The sequence below is a fragment of the Canis lupus genome, chromosome 5 (assembly GCF_003254725.2).
Source record: "Canis lupus dingo isolate Sandy chromosome 5, ASM325472v2, whole genome shotgun sequence".
In the NCBI taxonomy this organism is placed as follows: domain Eukaryota; kingdom Metazoa; phylum Chordata; class Mammalia; order Carnivora; family Canidae; genus Canis; species Canis lupus.
The window spans coordinates 29,586,919-29,608,877 of NC_064247.1; the positions used below are offsets into that span (position 1 = coordinate 29,586,919).

Consider the following 21,959-nt stretch of genomic DNA (forward strand, 5'->3'; position numbering starts at 1 on the left):
TTTTTGATGACTGCTTCAATTTCCTCGCTGGTTATTGGCCTGTTCAGATTTTCTATTTCTTCCTGTTCCAGTTTTGGTAGTTTGTGGCTTTCCAGGAATGCGTCCATTTCTTCTAGATTGCCTAATTTATTGGCGTATAGCTGTTCATAATATGTTTTTAAAATCGTTTGTATTTCCTTGGTGTTGGTAGCGACCTCTCCTTTCTCATTCATGATTTTATTAATTTGAGTCTTCTCTCTCTTCTTTTTAATAAGGCTGGCTAATGGTTTATCTATTTTATTAATTCTTTCAAAGAACCAACTCCTGGTTTTGTTGATCTGTTCCACAGTTCTTCTGGTCTCGATTTCATTGAGTTCTTCTCGAATCTTAATTAACTTTCTTCTTCTGCTGAGATCTATCTGCTGTTTTTTCTCTAGCTCCTTTATGTGTAAGGTTAAGTTTTGTATTTGAGTTCTTTCCAGTTTTTGAATGGATGCTTGTATTGCGATGTATTTCCCCCTCAGGACTGCTTTTGCTGCATCCCAAAGATTTTGAACAGTTGTATCTTCATTCTCATTAGTTTCCATGAATCTTTTTAATTCTTCCTTAATTTCCTGGTTGACCCTTTCCTCTTTTAGCAGGATGGTCCTTAACCTCCACATGCTTGAAATCCTTCCAAACTTCTTCTTGTGATTTAGTTCTAATTTCAAAGCATTATGGTCTGAAAATATGCAGGGGACAATCCCAATCTTTTGGTATCGTTTAAGACCTGATTTGTGACCCAGTATGTGGTCTATTCTGGAGAAAGTTCCATGTGCACTTGAGAAGAATGTGTATTCAGTTGCATTTGGATGTAAGGTTCTGTAAATATCTGTGAGATCCATCTGGTCCAGTGTATCATTTAAAGCTCTTGTTTCTTTGGAGATGTTGTGCTTAGAAGACCTGTTGATTGTAGAAAGTGCTATATTCAAGTCACCAAGTATAAGTGTATTATTATCTAAGTATATCTTAACTTTGGTTATTAATTGATTGATATACTTGGCAGCTCCCATATTTGGGGCATAAATATTGATGATTGTTAAGTCTTCTTGTTGGATAGATCCTTTAAGTATGATATACTGTACCTCTTCATCTCTCACTACAGTCTTTGGGATAAACTTTAATTTATCTGATATAAGGATGGCTACCTCTGCTTTCTTCTGAGGGCCATTTGAATGGTAAATGGTTCTCCAACCTTTTATTTTCAGGTTGTAGGTGTCCTTCTGTCTAAAATGAGTCTCTTGTAGACAGCAAATAGATGGGTCCTGCTTTTTTATCCAGTCTGACATGCTGCGCCTTTTGATGGGGTCATTAAGCCCGTTCACGTTCAGAGTTACTATTGAAAGATATGAATTTAGTGTCATCATGATACCTATTCAGTCCCTGTCTTGTGGATTGTTCCCTTGGACTTCCTCTTTCTATTACAGAATCCTCCTTAATATTTCTTGGAGAACTGGTTTGGTGGTCACATACTCTTCCAGTTTCTGCCTATCCTGGAAGCTCTTTATCTCTCCTTCTATTCTGAATGAGAGCCTTGCTGGATAAAGTATTCTTGGCTGCAGGTTCTTCTCATTTAGGACCCTGAATATATCCTGCCAGCCCTTTCTGGCCTGCCAGGTCTCCGTGGAGAGGTCTGCTGTTAATCTAATGTTTCTCCCCATAAAAGTTAGAGATTTCTTGTCTTTTGCTGCTTCAAAGATCTCTTTATCTTTGGAATTTGCAAGCTTCACTATCAAATGTCGAGGTGTTGAATGGTTTTTATTGATTTTAGGGGGGGAATCTCTCTATTTCCTGGATCTGAATGCCTGTTTCTCTTCCCAGATTAGGAAAGTTTTCAGCTATGATTTCTTCAAATATGTATTCTGGACCTCTGTCCCTTTTGGCGCCTTGGGAACCCCAATTAAACGTATATATTTCCTTCTGAGGCTGTCATTTATTTCCCTTAACCTATCCTCATGATCTTTTGTTTTTCTCTTTTTTCCTCAGTTTCCCTCCTTGCCATCAACTTGTCTTCTATGTTACTCACTCGTTCTTCTACCTTGTTAACCCTGGTCGTTAGGACCTCCAGTTTGGATTGCATCTCATTTAATTGATTTTTAATTTCTGCCTGATTAGATCTAAATTCTGCAGTCATGAAGTCTCCTGAGTCCTTTATGCTTTTTTCTAGAGCCAGCAGTAGCTTTATAATTGTGCTTCTGAATTGGCTTTCTGACATGGAATTGTAATCCAAATTTTGTAACTCTGTGGGAGAGAGGACTGTTTCTGATTCTTTCTTTTGAGGTGAGTTTTTCCTTCTAGTCATTTTGCTCAAAGCAGAGTGGTCAAAAACAAGTTGTATTGAAAAACGGAGAAAAAGAGAGAAGAGGAAAAAGAAAAAAAAAGAAGAGGAGGAAAAAAGAAAAGAAAGGGCAGGGGGAGCAAACAGGAAACAAAAAACAAGGGGGAGTATCCTTGACTCTATATACTGTAAATCCCTCGACTTCCCCTGAAACTTTCCAGTGCTGCTTGGTCAAAAACTTGATTTCCCCTGTCTGTCTAGCTGGTCTTCTGGGGAAGGGGTCTGCTGTGCTGGTTCTCAGGTGTGTGCACCTGGGTGTGCTGCTCAGCCCCCTGCCTGGTGCAGGGCTCAGTGGGAGTTGTTTTTCCTGTAGGCCACTGTGAGGGTCAGCGGGGGTTGTTTATCCTGTGAGGCCCCAGGAGGAACAACACCCTGGCAGAGGCCAGCTCTCCAGCCTGGAGTCAGCTCCCGCAGTAACTACCGCAGCTCCCAGTCTGCAGGGGCCTGGATGCTCCGGGGGCGGGGCCGCTGATCTGCACAGCTCGGGGCTGCCCCGTGGCAGGAGCGTCCTAACTGCCCTGTGTCCCCCCGGGCTCCGCCTGTCCCGGGGGGAGCGCCGGATCCTGGGTTGTGTCCCCGGCGCCCTGGGCTCCGGGGCCTGCGCCGCTGGAATCTGGAATGGCGCTCCTGGGGCCGCGCAGCCCCCTCCGCATGGAGCCGCTGCCGGAGCTGCTCCCGGGCCCTTTAGGGAGCCCGGCCGCGGGGTGTGGTGCGCTCTACCCGGGGCGCAGGTGTCTGTTAGTCCCCCTGGGAGCCTGAGGGCATCCCCGCCCCTCCTGGGCTCCTGTTACAACTCCTTGCGAGCGCCTTTCCGTCGGGGAAGATTGGTGAAGCTCGTGCTTCTCCAGGATGGGGCTTTCCAGTCCTGGGGACACTTGCCTTAGCCCGCTCCTCGCGGGGCCCCTCCCCTTGGATGTTATTATTTTATTTTATTTTATTTTATTTTATTTATTTTATTTTATATTTTATTTTATTTTATTTTATTTTATTTTATTTATTTTATTTTTTCCATCTTCCTACCTTGATAGAAGCGTGAACTCTTCTCACTGTAGCGTTCCAGCTGTTCTCTCTTTAAATCTCAGACTGAATTCGTAGGTTTTCAGGATGATTTGAAGGTTATCTAGGTAATTTGGTGGGGACAGGTGACTTGGGGACCCTACTCTTCTGCTATCTTGCCCCCTCCCCCGATTTGTGGGTTCTAACCTGGAAAGGTGGAAAGAAGCCAGTCCCTCCAATGGCACAGGGCTATGTCTCCCATCAGGAGGCAGTGTGAGAATGCAGCCCACATGTGGCAGGGGATCAGCACTGAACATTTAACAACTGAAACAAGAAGGGCAGCTGAGTAGCAGCATCAGGCATGCTGGTGCTGTGAGCCCCACTGATCTCTTCTAGTGCAGCCCTCTAGCCCCAGGAGGGAAATACCTGGAGCAGCTAGGGACAAGGGGCCAGAAGCACAGTGTCCAGGGCAGGACAGCCACCCGTGTATATTGAGTTCATGGCTGGGGATGTACCCAGATGGTTTGCTGGTGGTGCTCATGGGGCCAGAATCCTTTGCATGCCCCAGTCCCATTACTTGTTTCTCACTGTGGCTTCTAAACCACTGTTTCTGAACCTTGGTGGCTCATTACAATTCTTTTGGGGAGATTTACAAAATCTAAATGCCCAAATTTCACTTTGGAGAAAACCAGGCATCAGAGTGATTTAAACATGCAGCCAGGTTATGCTCTGGCCTGGGGCAGCAGCGCTATTGTCGTGCTCCCACCATAGACCTATCAGACTAGGAGATGCGTTTTACCACTGACTACAGGTGACAGAAGATGCATTAGTGTTTGTGAGGCCCTGTCCCTGAGCACCGCTCTGAAATAGTCTAGGAGAATCACTACCTCCTGCTCTTTGGCTGATGTTTTCCCTCTGTGGCCATGGTTGGCTTCCTTCCCTTCACTTCACTTGCATATTTGCACAAATATCACCTTCTCAGAGACTTTCTCTGGCCACCCTGTTTGTTTAAAGCAGCACCCCAGTACTCAGCCCCCTTGACATGCTCTGGTTTTCATTCAGCATGCATTATATCCCTCCAGTGGCATCTTATGTTTAACTCAGTATTCCCTACTATAATGTCAGTTCTATGATAGAAAAAAATAATTACTTTAGCTTTGTCTGTATCCCTAATACATGGAGCAGCACCTAGCAGGTAGCAGAGCTTGATAAACTAAACAACTATTTTCCCTTCATTCATTATTGTGATCTCTCACTATATCCCCTACGTTAATTCCCAAGGGCACAGACATGAATGACAACCTCTCTCTGCCAGGAGCAATTTATCTAGAAGAGAGATACACAAATAATTACAGTTCAGAATGTCAAGGACAAAATGTATCCCAATTTGGTAGAGGATTATTAGGAAATATTGGAGAAATTTCAACATGAGCAGAATTTAAGAGAATGAGTGAACATGATTCAGGCAGGTGCCAGTGGAGAGAGAAGGAAGACATTCAGAGCTAGGTCAACAGTGTGTGCTGGGGCAGAGACACACAGGTCCTGGCTGGGGGCCTGCAAGGGTCTGCTGCCTGGGCATTAGTGAGCACTGGGGAAAGGTGACGTCAGCATGGAGCACTAGGGATAAGTACGCTCGCTCCAGTGGCCAAAAGGAAAGGGCTGACAAGGTTTAAGATAGGAACCCATTGTGGGACCTGAACTCATGACCCTGAGATCAAGACCTGAGCTGAGACTACAGGTCAGACACTCCACCGACTGAGCCCCCCAGGCACCCCTAAGATGGGATCGGTATCATTGATTTTTACTCTGGCCATTCCACACTTTAGAAATGCCACTCTGCCAGCTTTCCTAGTGGGAGAGGTGAGAAATTCAACTTGAAGTAGTCCAGATGAGAGCCTGAATTGGAGACGGGTGAGGGAAGATAAAAAGATACAGGAGATTATCATGATTCTATGAAAAAACATCTAGAATCACACAAAGAGTTTCTCTTGGTTTTCTTAATTAAAACCTCTTGGCAACACCTCCAAAGTACAGAGATCCTTTGAAGTCTTAGACAAATAGCTTTACTATTTATGCAGGATATTGATTAACCATAAACTTTTTACACCACTGTACCAAAATTTAATAGAATTTATTAGGAATTTCAGAAAAACAAAGCTTTACAACTATAGCTAATACATAATTTGAATAACAAAATATCCTGTGTTTTATTTGTAAATATAATGAATTTATTTTCAGTGGCATGCTCATTAAAAACAATGAAGCATTTCCATTCACTAAAAATGTATTTATCAATAAAATACATAACCTTATAGCATAAATGTACACTAGTCAATTTATCTTCATTACCATGTTATGATTTACCTTTATTTTATGGTTATAGTATCTTAAATCAATAACAAATGCGGAAACCTATGTTATATTTTACAGGAGATTGTCCACAATCACGACTCCATGTAATACCCGCTGTTAAACTTTGTCAGTATTTTCTCTGCATTCTGGATCCAACACCTAGCGATGGGCGGCCCCTTGGCTGGCTGTTCTGTAACAGAATGGCACAATATTATTTCACTGCAGTAGTCATAGGCTTTAACACATGGATCTCTCCACAGAGGACAGATTGTAGTAACACAAGCTCACAACTCAAATTCCCAAGTACTACATATACATCAGTCTCACATTAATACCATGCCATGGAAGGCATCATACTAATTATAATAATTCAGGATCTTTGCTCTATTGGTAAAATGTGCTTAAGAGGTGCTTTTTATCATAATCTTCTGTGTAAATGTTCAATGCAGGGAAATGCAGCTCACAGAACACCCTAGGAGTAGTTTAACAACATACATTGGGTTAAAGAAGTAAGTTGCTGGGAGGGCAATTGTTAAAAATTAATTAAATTCATAAATTCTTAAAATTTATTTTAAAAAATAAAATATTCCACAATGAAAATTCTGCTTCTAAGACTCATAGTTTTTATTTTTATTTTATTTTATTTATTATTATTTTTTATAAATTTATTTTTTATTGGTGTTCAATTTGCCAACATATAGAATAACACCCAGTGCTCATCCCGTCAAGTGCCCACTTCAGTGCCCATCACCCATTCACTCCCACCCCCGCCCACCTCCCCTTCCACCACCCCTAGTTCGTTTCCCAGAGTTAGGAGTCTTTATGTTCTGTCTCCCTTTCTAAGATTCATAGTTTTTAGAATGATCATGGCAGACATATTCAGGATACCCGCCTGCAACCCTCCTAGGGTACAAGGTTTGCATGTTGTCTCTGTGAGTGCGAGAGGCTTGCAGGCAGGAAAGTGTTTTCCTCGTTCTCGTTTGGCCCTAACAGAATGCTGACATGTGGAAAGAACTCGGGCAATACCTGTTCAATGAAGAAAAACGGACCAGTATAACTTGTGCGAAAACAAAAAATCAGGCTGCTCTGGTTGCCAAAAAGAGGACACTAAATTCTAGATGGCGCTGAAATCAAGCCTCAAAGAAGGAGTAGGGGAGAAGCATGCAGGAAGGCAAGCCCTGGGGGGCAGTGGAGGGCTCTGCAGGGACACAGGGAGTTCTTGGGAAACCGACCTGAGCTCAGTAGCATGTGAGCGGAGGTGTGGGTGGGAAGGTCATGAATGCATCATCGTTCAGGTGATGGGTAACTGCTGACGTTGGGTTTTAGGCTGGAGCCTGATCTGTTCATATTCATGTTTTGCAAAGATCATTCTGGTGGTGATGGTGTGAAAGATGCCCTGGAGAGAGCCCACATGGAGGCTGTTGAAAGGATCTAGGTGAGACACATTCTTAAAATATGACACTACCAGTAGGAATGAAGAGTGGATTTGAGGTACATTTATTAAGTATAATTAGGATGATTTATTGCCTGTGGGTATGGGAGAATAGAAGCCTGGATGAGACACAGATTTCTGAGAAATCTGGAGGACAATGGTGTCAAAAATTTAAATAAGAATTATAAAAGGTAGAAGAGATTTTGAGGGGAACAAGGCAAAGTGCCAATTCTAGCTCTTCCACTGGACATTTCTCAAACGTGAAAAATTTTTTTGATGTCTCTCACTTAGAAGATTAAACAAGAGTGTGTGAAGCCATTGGGCAAAGTACTTCTCAATGGCAGGAACCCCATAACAGGCTTCCTTGCTTCTTTCTAATTATAGCTCAACAATGTTCAGTTGCCTCTAACAAGTATTGATTTGATTAAATATTAACATTCACCAAAGGGTTTTGGAAGAACTCCAGAGATAGTGTTTTTTTTTTTTTATGGAGCATAAAATCTTGTTTCAGATTATTATTTTTTAAAGTTTCAAGTTCAAATAAATCACCTAATTTTATTGCAGTCTGAAAAAGGCAGATAATTTGTATTCGAAGACCATGTATATGGGGCAGCTGGGCGGCTCAGTTAGTTAAGCATCTGCCTTGGGCTCAGGTCATGATTCCAGGCTCCTTGAATTGAGTCCCGCATCAGGCTCCCTGCTCAGTAAGGAGTCTGCTTCTCCCTCTACCTGCCGCTCTGCCTACTTGTGCTCTCTGTCTCTGTCAAATACATAAAATCTTAAACAAAACAAAACAAAAAAACCCCACAAAGACTATGTATAAATAAGTCATAAAGTCTCAACCAATATTTTCAAGTATTTAGTAGTATGTGCTAGTTTCTGTGAGATGGACAGGTAAGTGGAAGAACAGCCTCAAGAATATAGTTGCAAAGAAGATTAACCATGTAAAAAGACAACTAATGAAAATACCTATGGAGCAGAAATACAAAACCAGCGATACACAGTAATGCATTCAGAGGAGAGTGTGGATTGCTTATGGAGGGATTGCTTATGGAGGGTTTCATGAGGGAAGTGACATTAAGTTGGCACTTAGGTTGGATTAAGAAAGCAGAACAGAAGTATAACTAGTGCAGTTCGGAACCGGGTGTGAAAATCAGCAAAGTATGAGCAAAACATGGGGGCGGAATAGAGTACTGCAGACTTGGAGGACAACCCATTAAATTTGCCTGGAACTGAAGATTCATAGTGTAAGAGGAGAGTCAAGTGGGACTACAAATTGTTACAAATCAAAGTTAGAATGATTCCTATTATTTACAAGTTAAAGTTATGCTTCCCATATAGATTTCACTCAAGTAGTTTGAGGAACGTTTCCTTTTTTTGAGACAATGTGAACAGATAAGATGATTATAATAGAGGCAATAATGATGCTGGAACCCGAGCTGTGGTTCTCGGGAACTGTACCACAAGCTCTGTGCTCAGTGCTCTACAGGAGTGACTGTCTCAGAGGATGCAGAGGGATAGGAGTGACCAGGGAAGGGACGAGGAGGAAGGGTGGGCTGGAATTTGGTCCTCTGAAATCTCAGAACAGCGCCTGCTCCAAGCTGAGTTGGCTGATGCCTGAGGTGTGAGAGATGCTGAGACTTTCCTGCTCAAAAGTATTCCGAAATCCCACTAAAATCCCGTTTTTAGAAATTCACCAGAGTTCTTTCCAGATATTGCTTTTAAATGATTTAAATGGTTTTAAATCTTTTAAGTGATTTTTAAAATGATAAATCTTTGAAAATTCATGCTAAATACCTTAGCATGAATGAATATATCAGTTCACTTTTCTGCCTAGAGAAGAAACCTAAATCACCACCACCATACTCTGTGGGAGAAAAAAACCCACAAAGGGTTACAGAATGGCGGGGGGACACAAAAAATGGTAACAAAAACACCCATGTGGGGGTGTAGGGTGGTGGGTTAATATAGAAACTTCACCCAGGTTGTGAATTTTCCAGAGAGATACATGATTTTTGAGAATTAAACAAAAATTCTTGAATCTTAAAGCAATGGCATTTGAGTTTGCAGTATTGGGGGAGCTGGTAGATTTATTATATAATTAATGTTGCTTGATGAGAAATTCAGTCCCTGAATTAACTACATAATAGCATGTAAATTATAAAGCTACACATATATGACATATACTATCATTTAAAAACAAAATTCTTATAAGTTTGTATGGGTGAAAACACTGGGGTGGAAATGTAAAATAAAATAAAAAACATTAATAAAAAGCTTACCTGTAACAACTCCAAACCAACAAATATTCTTGAATAGATATTTTTTTAAATAAATTAATTTTTTATTGGTGTTCAATTTACCAACATACAGAATAACACCCAGTGCTCATCCCGTCAAGTGCCCCCTCAGTGCCCGGCACCCATTCACCCCCACCCCCCGCCCTCCTCCCCTTCCACCACCCCTAGTTCGTTTCCCAGAGTTAGGAGTCTTTATGTTCTGTCTCCCTTTCTGATATTTCCCACACATTTCTTCTCCCTTCCCTTCTATTCCCTTTCACTATTATTTATATTTCCCAAATGAATGAGAACATATAATGTTTGTCCTTCCCCGATTAACTCATTTCACTCAGCATAATACCCTCCAGTTCCATCCACGTCGAAGCAAATGGTGGGTATTTGTCGTTTCTAATGGCTGAGGAATATTCCATTGTATACATAGACCACATCTTCTTTATCCATTCATCTTTCTATGGACACCGAGGCTCCTTCCACAGTTTGGCTATTGTGGACATTGCTGCTATAAACATCGGGGTGCAGGTGTCCCGGCGTTTCATTGCATCTGTATCTTTGGGGTAAATCCCCAACAGTGCAATTGCTGGGTCATAGGGCAGGTCTATTTTTAACTCTTTGAGGAACCTCCACACAGTTTTCCAGAGTGGCTGCACCAGTTCACATTCCCACCAACAGTGCAAGAGGGTTCCCTTTTCTCCACATCCTCTCCAACATTTGTGGTTTCCTGCCTTGTTAATTTTCCCCATTCTCACTGGTGTGAGGTGGTATCTCATTGTGGTTTTGATTTGATTTTCCCTGATGGCAAGTGATGCAGAGCATTTTCTCATGTGCATGTTGGCCATGTCTGTGTCTTCCTCTGTGAGATTTCTCTTCATGTCTTTTGCCCAGTTCATGATTGGATTGTTTGTTTCTTTGGTGTTGAGTTTAATAGGTTCTTTATAGATATTGGAAACTAGCCCCTTATCTGACACGTCATTTGCAAATACCTTCTCCCATTCTGTAGGTTGTCTTAGTTTTGTTGATTGTATCCTTTGCTGTGCAAAAGCTTCTTATCTTGATGAAGTCCCAATAGTTCATTTTTGCTTTTGTTTCTTTCGCCTTCGTGGATGTATCTTGCAAGAAGTTACTGTGGCCAAGTTCAAAAAGGGTGTTGCCTGTGTTCTCCTCTAGGATTTTGATGGAATCTTGTCTCACATTTAGATCTTTCATCCATTTTGAGTTTCTCTTTGGGTATGGTGCAAGAGAGTGGTCTAGTTTCATTCTTCTGCATGTGGATGTCCAATTTTCCCAGCACCATTTATTGAAGAGACTGTCTTTCTTCCAACGGATAGTCTTTCCTCCTTTATCGAATATTAGTTGACCATAAAGTTGAGGTTCCACTTCTGGGTTCTCTATTCTGTTCCATTGATCCATGTGTCTGTTTTTGTGCCAGTACCACACTGTCTTGATGACCACAGCTTTGTAGTACAACCTGAAATCTGGCATTGTGATGGCCCCAGCTATGGTTTTCTTTTTTAAAATTCCCCGGGCTATTCGGGGTCTTTTCTGATTCCACACAAATCTTAAAATAATTTGTTCTAACTCTCTGAAGAAAGTCCATGGTATTTTGATAGGGATTGCATTAAACGTGTAAATTGCCCTGGGTAACATTGACATTTTCACAATATTAATTCTGTATTGGCTAGTATCTTGTTGAGAATTTTTGCATCCATGTTCATCAGGGATATTGGTCTATAATTCTCCTTTTTGGTGGGGTCTTTGTCTGGTTTTGGAATTAAGGTGATGCTGGCCTCATAGAACGAATTTGGATTGAATTTGGAAGTACTCCATCTCTTTCTATCTTTCCAAACAGCTTTAGTAGAATAGGTATGGTTTCTTCTTTAAACGTTGGATAGAATTCCCCAGGGATGGCTTCCTGGAGTCTGGCCCTGGACTCTTGTGTCTTGGGAGGTTTTTGATGACTGCTTCAATTTCCTCGCTGGTTATTGGCCTGTTCAGGTTTTCTCTTTCTTCCTGTTCCAGTTTTGGTAGTTTGTGGCTTTCCAGGAATGCGTCCATTTCTTCTAGATTGCCTAATTTACTGGCGTATAGCTGTTCATAATATGGTTTTAAAATCGTTTGTATTTCTTGGTGTTGTTAGTGATCTCTCCTTTCTCATTCATGATTTTATTAATTTGAGTCTTCTCTCTCTTCTTTTTAATAAGGTTGGCTAATGGTTTATCTATCTTATTAATTCTTTCAAAGAACCAACTCCTGGTTCTGTTGATCTGTTCCACAGTTCTTCTGGTCTCGATTTCATTGAGTTCTTCTCGAATCTTAATTAACTCTCTCTTCTGCTGGGTGTAGGATCTATCTGCTGTTTTTTCTCTAGCTCCTTTTTGTGTAAGGTTAGCTTTTGTATTTGAGTTCTTTCCAGTTTTTGAATGGATGCTGGTATTGCGATGTATTTCCCCCTTAGGACTGCTTTTGCTGCATCCCAAAGATTTTGAACGGTTGTATCTTCATTCTCATTAGTTTCCATGAAGCTTTTTAATTCTTCCTTAATTTCCTGGTTGACCCTTTCCTCTTTTAGCAGGATGGTCCTTAACTTCCACGTGTTTGAGGTCCTTCCAAACTTCTCGTGATTTAGTTCTAATTTCAAGGCATTATGGTCTGAGAATATGCAGGGGATGATCCCAATCTTTTGGTATTGGTTCAGACCCGATTTGTGACCCAGTATGTGGTCTATTCTGGAGAAAGTTCCATGTGCACTTGAGAAGAATGTGTATTCAGTTGAGTTTGGATGTAAAGTTCTGTAGATATCTGTGAAATCCATCTGGTCCAGTGTATCATTTAAAGCTCTCGTTTCAAAAAAAAAAAATAAAAAAAAAATAAAAAAATAAAGCTCTCGTTTCTTTGGAGATGTTGTGCTTAGAAGACCTATCAAGGGTAGAAAGAGCTAGATTGAAATCACCAAGTATAAGTGTATTCTTATCTAAGTATTTCTTCACTTTGGTTATTAATTGGTTTAAATATTTGGCAGCTCCCACATTCGGGGCATATAATATTGAGGATTGTTAAGTCCTCTTGTTGGATAGATCCTTTAAGTATGATATACTGTCCCTCTTCATCTCTCACTACAGTCTTCAGGGTAAATTTTAGCTTATCTGATCGAAGGATGGCTACCCCTGCTTTCTTTTGAGGACCATTTGAAGGGTAAATGGTTCTCCAACCTTTTATTTTCAGGTTGTAGGTGTCCTTCTGTCTAAAATGAGTCTCTTGTAGACAGCAAATAGATGGGTCTTGCTTTTTTATCCAGTTTGAAACCCTGTGCCTTTTGATGGGGTCATTAAGCCCGTTCACGTTCAGAGTTACTATTGACAGATATGAGTTTAGTGTCATCATGATATCTCCTCAGTCCTTGTTTTTGTGGATTGTTCCACTGAACTTCTTCTTAAAGGGGAATTTTAAGAGTCCCCCTTAAAATTTCTTGCAGAGCTGGTTTGGAGGTCACATATTCTTTTAGTTGCTGCCTGTCTTGGAAGCTCTTTATCTCTCCTTCCATTTTGAATGAGAGCCTTGCTGGATAAAGTATTCTTGGTTGCATGTTCTTCTCATTTAGGACCCTGAATATATCCTGCCAGCCCTTTCTGGCCTGCCAGGTCTCTGTGGAGAGCTGCAGTCTTTTAGGGAGCTCGGCCGCAGGGTATGGTGCACTCTCCTGGGCGCGCAGGTGTCTGTTAGTGTCCCAGGGAGCCCGAGGGCATCCCCGCCCTCCTGGGGTCCTGCTCTAACTCCCTGGAGCCCCTTTCCCCCCGGGAAGGTTGGTGCAGCTCCTGCTACTCCGGGACGGGGCTCTCCTGTTCTGGGGACACTCGCCCCGGCCTCAGCCTGGCTCCTCGCGGGGCCCCTCCCCCTTGGAGGCCTTTTGTTTCTTTATTTCTTTTTCTCTGTCTTCCTACCTTGATAGAAGCGCGAACTCTTCTCACTGTAGCATTCCATCCGTTCTCTCTTTAAATCTCAAGCCGAATTCGTAGATTTTTCAGGATGATTTGAAGGTTATCTAGGTAATTTGGTGTGGACAGGTGATTTAGGGACCCTACTCTTCCGCCCTCTTGCCCCTCCTCCTTGAATAGATATTTCTGCCATTACACTTGACGGGATGATCACTGGGTGTTATTCTATATGTTGGCAAATTGAACACCAATAAAAAATAAATTTATAAAATAAAGATATTTCTGCCCTTATATGGAGAGATGGAGATCTTTTTTAGAAAGATCTCCATTGATGAGAACTAGACTATACCACAGTTGTCCTGGGAAAAATGAGGTAAGCTTTGGTGGCCTCTTGTGTCATATACAGAAAGTATAGGAATATGATTACATATTGCCTTTCTAGAGCTTACACATTAAATAATTTTACTTGTTTGGAATTTTGATGGAGATACAGGAACAAATTTTAAAAGCTTTCAAAAGACCAGGTGATGGGAACTAAAGACTACACTTATGATGAAGACACAAACCAAAATGTATCTAAAGCCCATGCACTTTATTCCTGGGGGAGGTACAAAGCACGTATTTAATCTTGCTTTAAACACAACTCTAAAAGCTTGGACAACAGTCTTCTGAACTCAAATTATAAGCAGCTAAATAGAAAACCTGAAAGCAAGATTCAGGTAGAATCAAGTAGGTGATAAAATGAAAACAAACATACTATAAGAACACAAACTTTGCATCTGTCATAAATGTTAACCTGTGAGAAAACAATCAGAAAGCTTCAAATCATGAGACCGTCAACAACACAACTGGCCTGGACTCTTCAAAAGTGTCATTGTGCATGAAAGACTGGGAAAGAAGAGACTCTTCTAGGTTAAGAGACAAGAGGACCATATACAATGCATAATCCTGGGCTGCATCCTACATCTTGCATCAGAGAAATAAAATAGCCACAAACGACATTTTGTTTTTGAACTGGAGAATTCTGAAATGGAGTGTGTATCAGGCAGTATTATATCAATGTTAAATTTCTTGGGTGTGATGACGGTGTTGTGGTTATGCAGGAGAATGTCTGTTCTTAGAACATGTATGCTTCAGTATTTAGTGGGAAGGTATCATCTTGTCTAAAATTGACTTTTAAACGGTTCATTAAAATGTACATTTGTGTGTGTGTATATATGTATGAATCTCTATCCACTCCTTTCCTCTTCTATTTATTCTATTCTTCCATCCATCCTTCCATCTATTGGATAAAGCAAGCATGACAAAATGTCAACAATCAGTGAAACCAACTGAAGTGTAAAAAAGATAAACATAGTAGAAAAAGGGCAAGCAAGGCTAAAATGCTCAAATCCCCATGCAGAATATGGCAAATGAAGTAATTTGGATTGGGGGGAGAGATGGGGTACTTTTAACATCAGCTGTTTAATTGGGCAGTTAAAAATTCTATGATTTTATACCATTTCCCCTGAAAATAAATGGTTTCTGACCTAGGTCAGTGATGACAAAGTAAGGAAGGATAACATGTATGGAGATAAAGGGACTAACTCATGGTTACCAACTGCCATAATGAGCAGGAAAGATCTAAGAGAGGATTCCAAGCCTCTTGGTGGTCCTTCACGTTTGCAACTGTTCAGCTATGAGACAGATACTTGAGCCCTCCAACCACACGGAGCTCCAATGAGCACAGAGAGCGATTCTCTCTCCTTATTGGGAAGTGTTTACAGCTCATGCTCAGCCTGTTGTCTGGGGTCAGTACACTGTTTTCAGGTTGAGCTGAAGTGTACCAAAGAGTGACCTCCGTTACCATGGCTATGATCTCACTAGAGTAAGATGGGAACTGTTTATGTTATAAAGAACAGAAAACTCTCACAAATTCAGACACAAATTATCACTGCAAAAATTACTGAAATTGATGAATTGGTGGGGATGAAAAACTGAGAAAAAAGCCAAACTAGTAGTATGTGAACAGCAGGAGTCAACGTGACAGTTGCCATGAGAGTTGTGTCTAACAGTTGCACCATCATAAATGCCATGTAAAAAGGCCATTTCTGAGAACCATTAGCCTGGAGGGAAGTAAAAATCTTCAGGAGGGCAGGGGCAGCCTCTTTCTTCTTCTTCCTTACTACGTACCCAGGACAGCCAAAACATGGGTAAGAAATGTATGCCTTTGTTTATGTAAAAGAAATTAAGTATAGTCATGTGATCTTTTTCTTGTCAAGATTTCAGACCTGAGGGTGTATGATGACAAACAACTGAGCAAACATCCCATTACTTTTCTAACAAAACATCTCCTTATTGAACAGCTCAGTGGAGGGCAGTGAGAGGAGAGGCAGCGTCTTTGTTTGAGCCGCCCTTTCCAACACACCTGTCTGAGTGCCTCCAGCCACTTAGGATGTCCTGAGTTCCTAAGGCTGCGCTGCCCACATGGCTGTGAGCCACATTCTGGTGACTGGTACATACTCCCCATGTGTTCCTTTTGCCTGCTAGAGGGAAATCCTTAATGTAATACACTGCCATTGGTATGTGGATCTTTACCAGAATTCAATTGTCACGGTAAAGATAAAAGAAAAAAATCCAAATAACAATGTCTAGTTTTGAACTTTGAAGACATGAAAGTCGGGGGGGGGGGGAACGTAAAATTCTTAACAATTTCCTAATTAGGCTACACATGCACAGTTATCCTAGAGGAGTACACTGATACCTGATTCCATTCCAATGAATAATGAAATATTCTGTATATAAAAAAACTTTATATTTTGATCTCTTTTCAATGAGAGGATATTAGCTGATTCTAACAAAACATATTACAATTGAAAGTTAAAAAAATATAGTTGAAAGTTAATTGGGGAGGAAACCTCCCTAAAAGCCAACCTCAAGAAAAATTAATTTCAATACAGGATTCTTACACATGAAATCATGATATTTCCTAAAATGAGAAAAAAAAAGCTTCTTAAAATACTTACCAGAAGTGGTATTATTTATAAGGTATTTTTGATGGATGGATTTTTGCAAATGGCTTCTTGTACATCTGAAAGAATTATGCCATGATACAAAAATAACTTAGTGATCTATATTGACAGAGAAGAACAACTAAAGAATCAGATACTAAATTCTGGTATGTTAAAATACTCAAAACAGAGTTAAGAGTTTTTTCCTATTGTGCCAGGAACCGTGTTTACACTTATATTACGTAGGAAATAGAAGTAGTTTGCTTAAAAACAATGACATAAAACTAAAGTTGATAAAAAGGAATTCCTAATACTTTGACCATTCTACTAGAATCTTTATTTAAATACTGGGTTTTCTTTTCCATTTGTCTTTCTTCTTTTTTTAAACCGAAAGGAGATTTCATTCTTGGAGCATGTCAGGAAGGAGATGTCTGTTTAGTTGGGAAGGCACAGGAGTTGAGTGATCGGTCACCTCTGTTGCCTTTTCAGGGCCTAGACTCGTCCATAGCAGGGGTCCCCGAAGAAAAGAGAACACAACTTCAAGCAGAATGCTTTCAGGGAAGTGCTAAGTACATGGAGTGTCTACAACAGGTGACTGAGGTTTTCAGTCTCGACCTGCTCTTCCTCTCCAGCCTGCAGTGCGCAGACATGCCACCCTGGGCCTTGAGCCCCACCCCCACCATGGGGACACCCCCTAACCCCGCAGCAGGTGTATTCCGGCCCCAGAGGAACGGACTTGCCCTGCTTTTACTCTCCTGGGATTTGCCGCATGCGGTTCCTCTATGATGACGTGTGTGTGCCTGGGTGGTGCTACCCCCTGCATCCTCTTGATGCACCTGGGTGGGCTAGGGGCAGATCGCTGGCCCAGAGGGTATGGAGGGTATGCTTGTGTCCTCCTGAGACTGCACCTGCTCACACCCTGGAGCATGTCACTGGGCCTCACTGGACCAGGGTGCGGGACACCTGCCTGGTGGTCATCGCACACATTTCTCTCATAGAGAAGCTACTGTCTTCCTCTCTTGGTTCTCTTGTCTCATTTTCTTATTGATTTATAGTTCTTTACATATTTTGAATAAGAGTCCTTCTTCTATGTATTCTAAATATATTCTCTCACTTTGTGGCCTGTCTATTCATTCTTTTAATGATTTTTTAAAAAAGATGTATTAGAGAGTGAGCAAGAAGAGAGAGAGAACAGGCGTGTATGTGGGGGGGGGAAAGGGCAGAGGCAGAGAGAGAGAAGCTGGAGCAGACTCCTGCCCAGCAGAGAGCCAGGTGGGGCTCCATCTCATGCCCAAACCAAGAATCTATTGCTTCAGGGGCTGAGCCACCCAGGTGCTCCAATGATATTCTGATATGAAGAAAAGTTTATAATTTTAATATAATTTATTTTCTCAAAAAAAAACAAAAAAAAAACAAAAATAATTTATTTTCTCCTCTATGGATTATGTTCCTTGCACTCTAAGAAATACTTCCTTAACCTGAGGTTAGAAAAATTTTTAAATATTATCTCCTAGAAGCTTTATATATTTTACTTCATATTTAATCTTTAATCACAGTAATTTGGTACTAAGTTTTATGTATATTTGATAGCAGTTCAATTTAACCTCTGCTGGGTATCCAATTTTTCCAATATGGAGTGACAGACAATTTGTCTGAAAATGACCCCAGAAGTTCTCCTAGCCATCTGTCAGTGTGCTATCTGGGACCCCAAGCAGGCATTCAGCCCATGTGAGGGGTGCTGTGTTGACTCTGGCTCCCTGTGACTTGGACACCTTCTCCTCCCAGCACAAAGTGGCTGCAGCTTTGCACATGGGGATTTGATGGATTGCAGACTATCCCAATGTTCTCAGTCCTCTGCTCTGTCCCCTCCCTGACCATCTTTTTCATTTCCATCCTGGGAATTCAGCTGGAAATTCTCTATCATCTATCTTCAAATTCATTCTTTTCCTCAGCTGTGTTGAGTCTACTGGTGAGGTGATATTTTTCATTTTTCTCTCTCATGTGTCCATCTGACTCTGTTTCCGTATCTTTTTAGATTCCCCGTGTGTTCATGCACATCTCTTTTCTTTCTTTAGCATGTTAGTCACAGTCATTTAAAATTACCCACCTGAGACTTCCAGTGTCTGAGTCATCTCTGTGTCTCTGTCTGCGGATTGCTTTGTCCCTTGAAAATATTTTCCTTGCTTTTTTTTTTTTTTTTTTTTGGTGTCTCTTCATATTTGACTGACTGCTAAACTTTATGTTTAGAAGTGGTTACTAAGGCAAATTGTACTCATGCCTTGACATGGCTGTGCCTCCTCTGCTAGGCAGCTGGAGTGAATGTGGCTCATCAACAGGATCAAAGTAGGCTCCGTGCCCAGTATGGTGGCTGAACCAACAACCTGAGATCAAGAGGCCCTCCTCCATTGATGGTGTGGCTGGGCAGCCCTGGGTTGGGGCTTTGTGGCTGCTACGGTGCCCTTTAGTCCCTACTGGTTCCCCGTTCCTCTGCTGGTATTTTGTGCTCCTGCAGGGCTCACAGAAGTTTTTCTTGTCGGTCTTCCTGCTCCATGTCAGCCTTGGGCCTTCCCAGATGTCTGCACACTAGCAGCGCGCTCTCTGTAGGCGCCTGCCCTCCCCAGCAGCAGATTCCTGTTGCTCACTTGGTTTTGTTGGCCTCACGGCAAGGAGCAGTGAAGTTGTCTGTTTTCATAGTTGTCAACTCTGCCTTCTGTCTCCAACATGTTTTATGCAAGAGACTTTTGTGCCTGTCCTCCAATAAACATTGGGAGGCTTATGGGGATCTGGGCCCATCCTGTCCCCTGCCAAACCCTAGTAGAAGCTTTTTTCTTTCCCCTTCCCCATACCCCCATCAGTCTTCACTTGAGCCTGGGGGCAACCCACAAAGCTTGCTGCATTGTTCTGTAGGAGAGAAGGTACTGTGCCGGGCCTCACGCCTTCCCCACAGCATGGCTCCCTCCTCTGCACCTGCTGCCCTGAGGCCCCATTTCACACACTGCCTGTCCCTGCCCTCCACCATCTCCTGCTCTGCTCTCTCTCTTTTTTAAAAAGATTTTATTTATTTATTCATGGGAGACAGAGAGAGAGAGAGAGAGAGAGAGAGAGAGAGAGAGGCAGAGACACAGGCAGAGGGAAAAGCAGACTCCATGGAGGGAGCCTGATGCAGGACTCTATCCCGGGGCTCCAGGATCATGCCTTGGGCCAAAGGCAGGCACTAAACCACTGAGCCACCCAGGGATCCCATCTATTGTTTAAATGTTTTATTTATTCATGAGAGACACAGAGACAGAGACACAGACACAGACACAGACAGAGGGAGAAGCAGGCTCCCTGCAGGGAACCTGATGTGGCACTCAATCTCAGGACCCCGGGATCACTGCCCTGACCAAAGGTAGATGCTCAACCACTGAGCCACCCATGTGCCCCTGCTCTCTACTTCTCTCATGAAGAACATGTAGGTTCATGGAGAAGAATCTGTAAGTGGGTGTGAACTCTTCTCTTCTGTGGCTCCCAGGGGTTTTACATTCTCATAGTAATTCACACTTACCCTTTAGCACTTTGTTAAACATTTAAGCAGAATTCCTAACATCAGCTTTTATGGAATCTGGCATTTCTTTCCCCCATACTCTGTCCCAGGTGAGCTAATGCTCCTGTCCTGTTTCAAAATATTCTGTAATTTTCATTATGGTATGAAAATAATTTTATTTTGAACCACAGTTTATTTAAAAATGTGCTTCTCTCTCTTTTTTAAAGATTTCATTTATGAGAGAGAGAGAGGGGGAGAGAAAGAGGTTGAGCAGGGGGAAGAGCAGAGGGAGAGGGACAAGTAGATTTTGTGCTGAGTGGGGAGCCGGATGCAGGGCTCAGGTCATGATCTCAAGGTCATGAGACTGAGATCATGACCTGAGCCAAAAATCAAGAGTCAGATGCTTAACTGACTGAGCCACCTGGGTGCCCAGAAATGTACTTGTTAATGGTTATCTTTTTGTTATTCATTTTTAGCTAAATTGCATTGTGGTCAGAGTCTGTGCAAAACTCCAATCCTTTGAAATGTTTCAGGCTTGTTTTATGGTATAGTATATGGCTCATTTTAATACATATTCTATGTATATTTGTAAAGAATGTGTCCCTTTAATCAAGTTTGTTAATCATGTTTGATTCTTACACATCTATTTCATTTCTTTTTTTCTATCTAGTCTGTTTTTTCTTTTTTTTAAAATAAATTTATTTTTTATTGGTGTTCAAACTATCTAGTCTGTTTTTTCTATCAATTCCTAGCAATGTAAAAAAAGAAATCTCCCACCATGGCTAAAACATATTTTAGATATTTTGAGGCATGTTTTTAAATGCATATAAAATGAAAATGTTTTATATATTTCTCCTGAATTAAAGCTTTGATCATCATGATCCTCTTTATGTCTACTAATGCATGCTTTCTGCTTTATCGTCAATTTTGTTTGATAATAATACATTGAAACTAATTTTCCTTTGGTTAGAATTTGCTTGGTATTTTCCATCTTTTTTATTTTCAGCTATTCTATATCCTTATGTTTTAAATATAGTGTTTATAAACAAAATATAATGTTATAAAATATAAATTTTAAAAAGATATTTATTTAAATATTTTAATTATTTGAGAGAGAGAGTGTGTGAAAGAGAGAGCACAATGGGAACAGCAGAGTGAGAGAAGTAGACTCCCAGCTGAGCCCCACGTGGGACTCTATCCCAGAACCTTGAGATCATGACCTGAGCTGAAGGCAGATGCTTCACCGACTGAGCCACCCAGGCACCCCTAAAAGATCTTTTAAATGTAGCATATAATCCACATACATTCATTGTCAGAACATTTGTATATACCATTTTATAGCACAGTTTTTCTGTTTATCCTATGTCTTCTATGTTTATTTTTCACTCTCTTCTGTTCTTATCATGGATCAATTTGACTTTTTTTTTTTTGCATGCCACTTTTCTCCTTAACCAGTTTGAAAATTGTATACTCTATTTCTAGTCCTTTACATGTGACCCTTGTAACTATCAGAAGCATACTTCCTCTACCACTATCTAAAGTTAATCTGACCAAGGGAGTATCATGCTATGTGAAATAAGTCAGAGAAAGACAAATACTGTAAATTTCACTCATATGTGAAATTTAAGAGACAAAACAAATAAGCAAAGAAAAAAAGAGACAAACCAAGAAACAGACTGAACTATGGAAAACAAGCTGCTGGTGGCCTGAGGGCAGGTGGGCAGTGCAACGGGGAAGCAAGCAATGGGGATGGAGGAGGGCATTTATGATGATGAGCACTGAGTGATGTGCACAAGGTGGAACCAGTATATTGAACACCTGAAACTAATATAACACTGTATGTTAGTTATACTCAAATAGAAAAAGGTTAAACTGTACCAAATTCCTTAAGAAGAATCCTACTAACCTAGTATCATTTTTGTTCTCCCAACGAATACACTATTCTTAATAGGTATTTATTTTAATAGGCTAATGTTTTTCTTTCTGAAACACACATGACTTTATTAACGTTTGTTTTACATGACATTTGCTCAAATTTACCCTCTCAGACTGAGATTACTTCTGGTCTGCTGAAATGC

The 21,959-nt window shown here is 41.2% G+C and overlaps 2 protein-coding genes across 15 annotated transcripts in view; one reads left to right on the forward strand and one right to left on the reverse strand.

Annotated features, from left to right (window-relative positions):
* Positions 1-21,959, forward strand: part of ANGPTL5 (angiopoietin like 5) — a 135,857-nt gene that overhangs the window by 10,349 nt on the left and 103,549 nt on the right. The window lies entirely within an intron of this gene.
* Positions 5,465-21,959, reverse strand: part of CEP126 (centrosomal protein 126) — a 101,393-nt gene continuing 84,898 nt past the window's right edge. For 8 of the 14 annotated variants that reach the window (XM_049110053.1, XM_025465737.3, XM_025465732.3 and 5 more), the window contains 2 exons: positions 16,371-16,435; positions 5,465-5,894 (listed from right to left, as the gene is read on the reverse strand). In XM_049110053.1, coding sequence (XP_048966010.1) covers positions 16,386-16,435 — 50 coding nt within the window. In that variant the 3' untranslated portion in view covers positions 5,465-5,894; positions 16,371-16,385. Of the gene's footprint in view, positions 5,895-13,453; positions 13,473-16,370; positions 16,436-21,959 lie in introns of those variants that run through there. The other 6 variants (XM_025465736.3, XM_049110054.1, XM_025465733.3 and 3 more) reach the window with 2 other exon arrangements.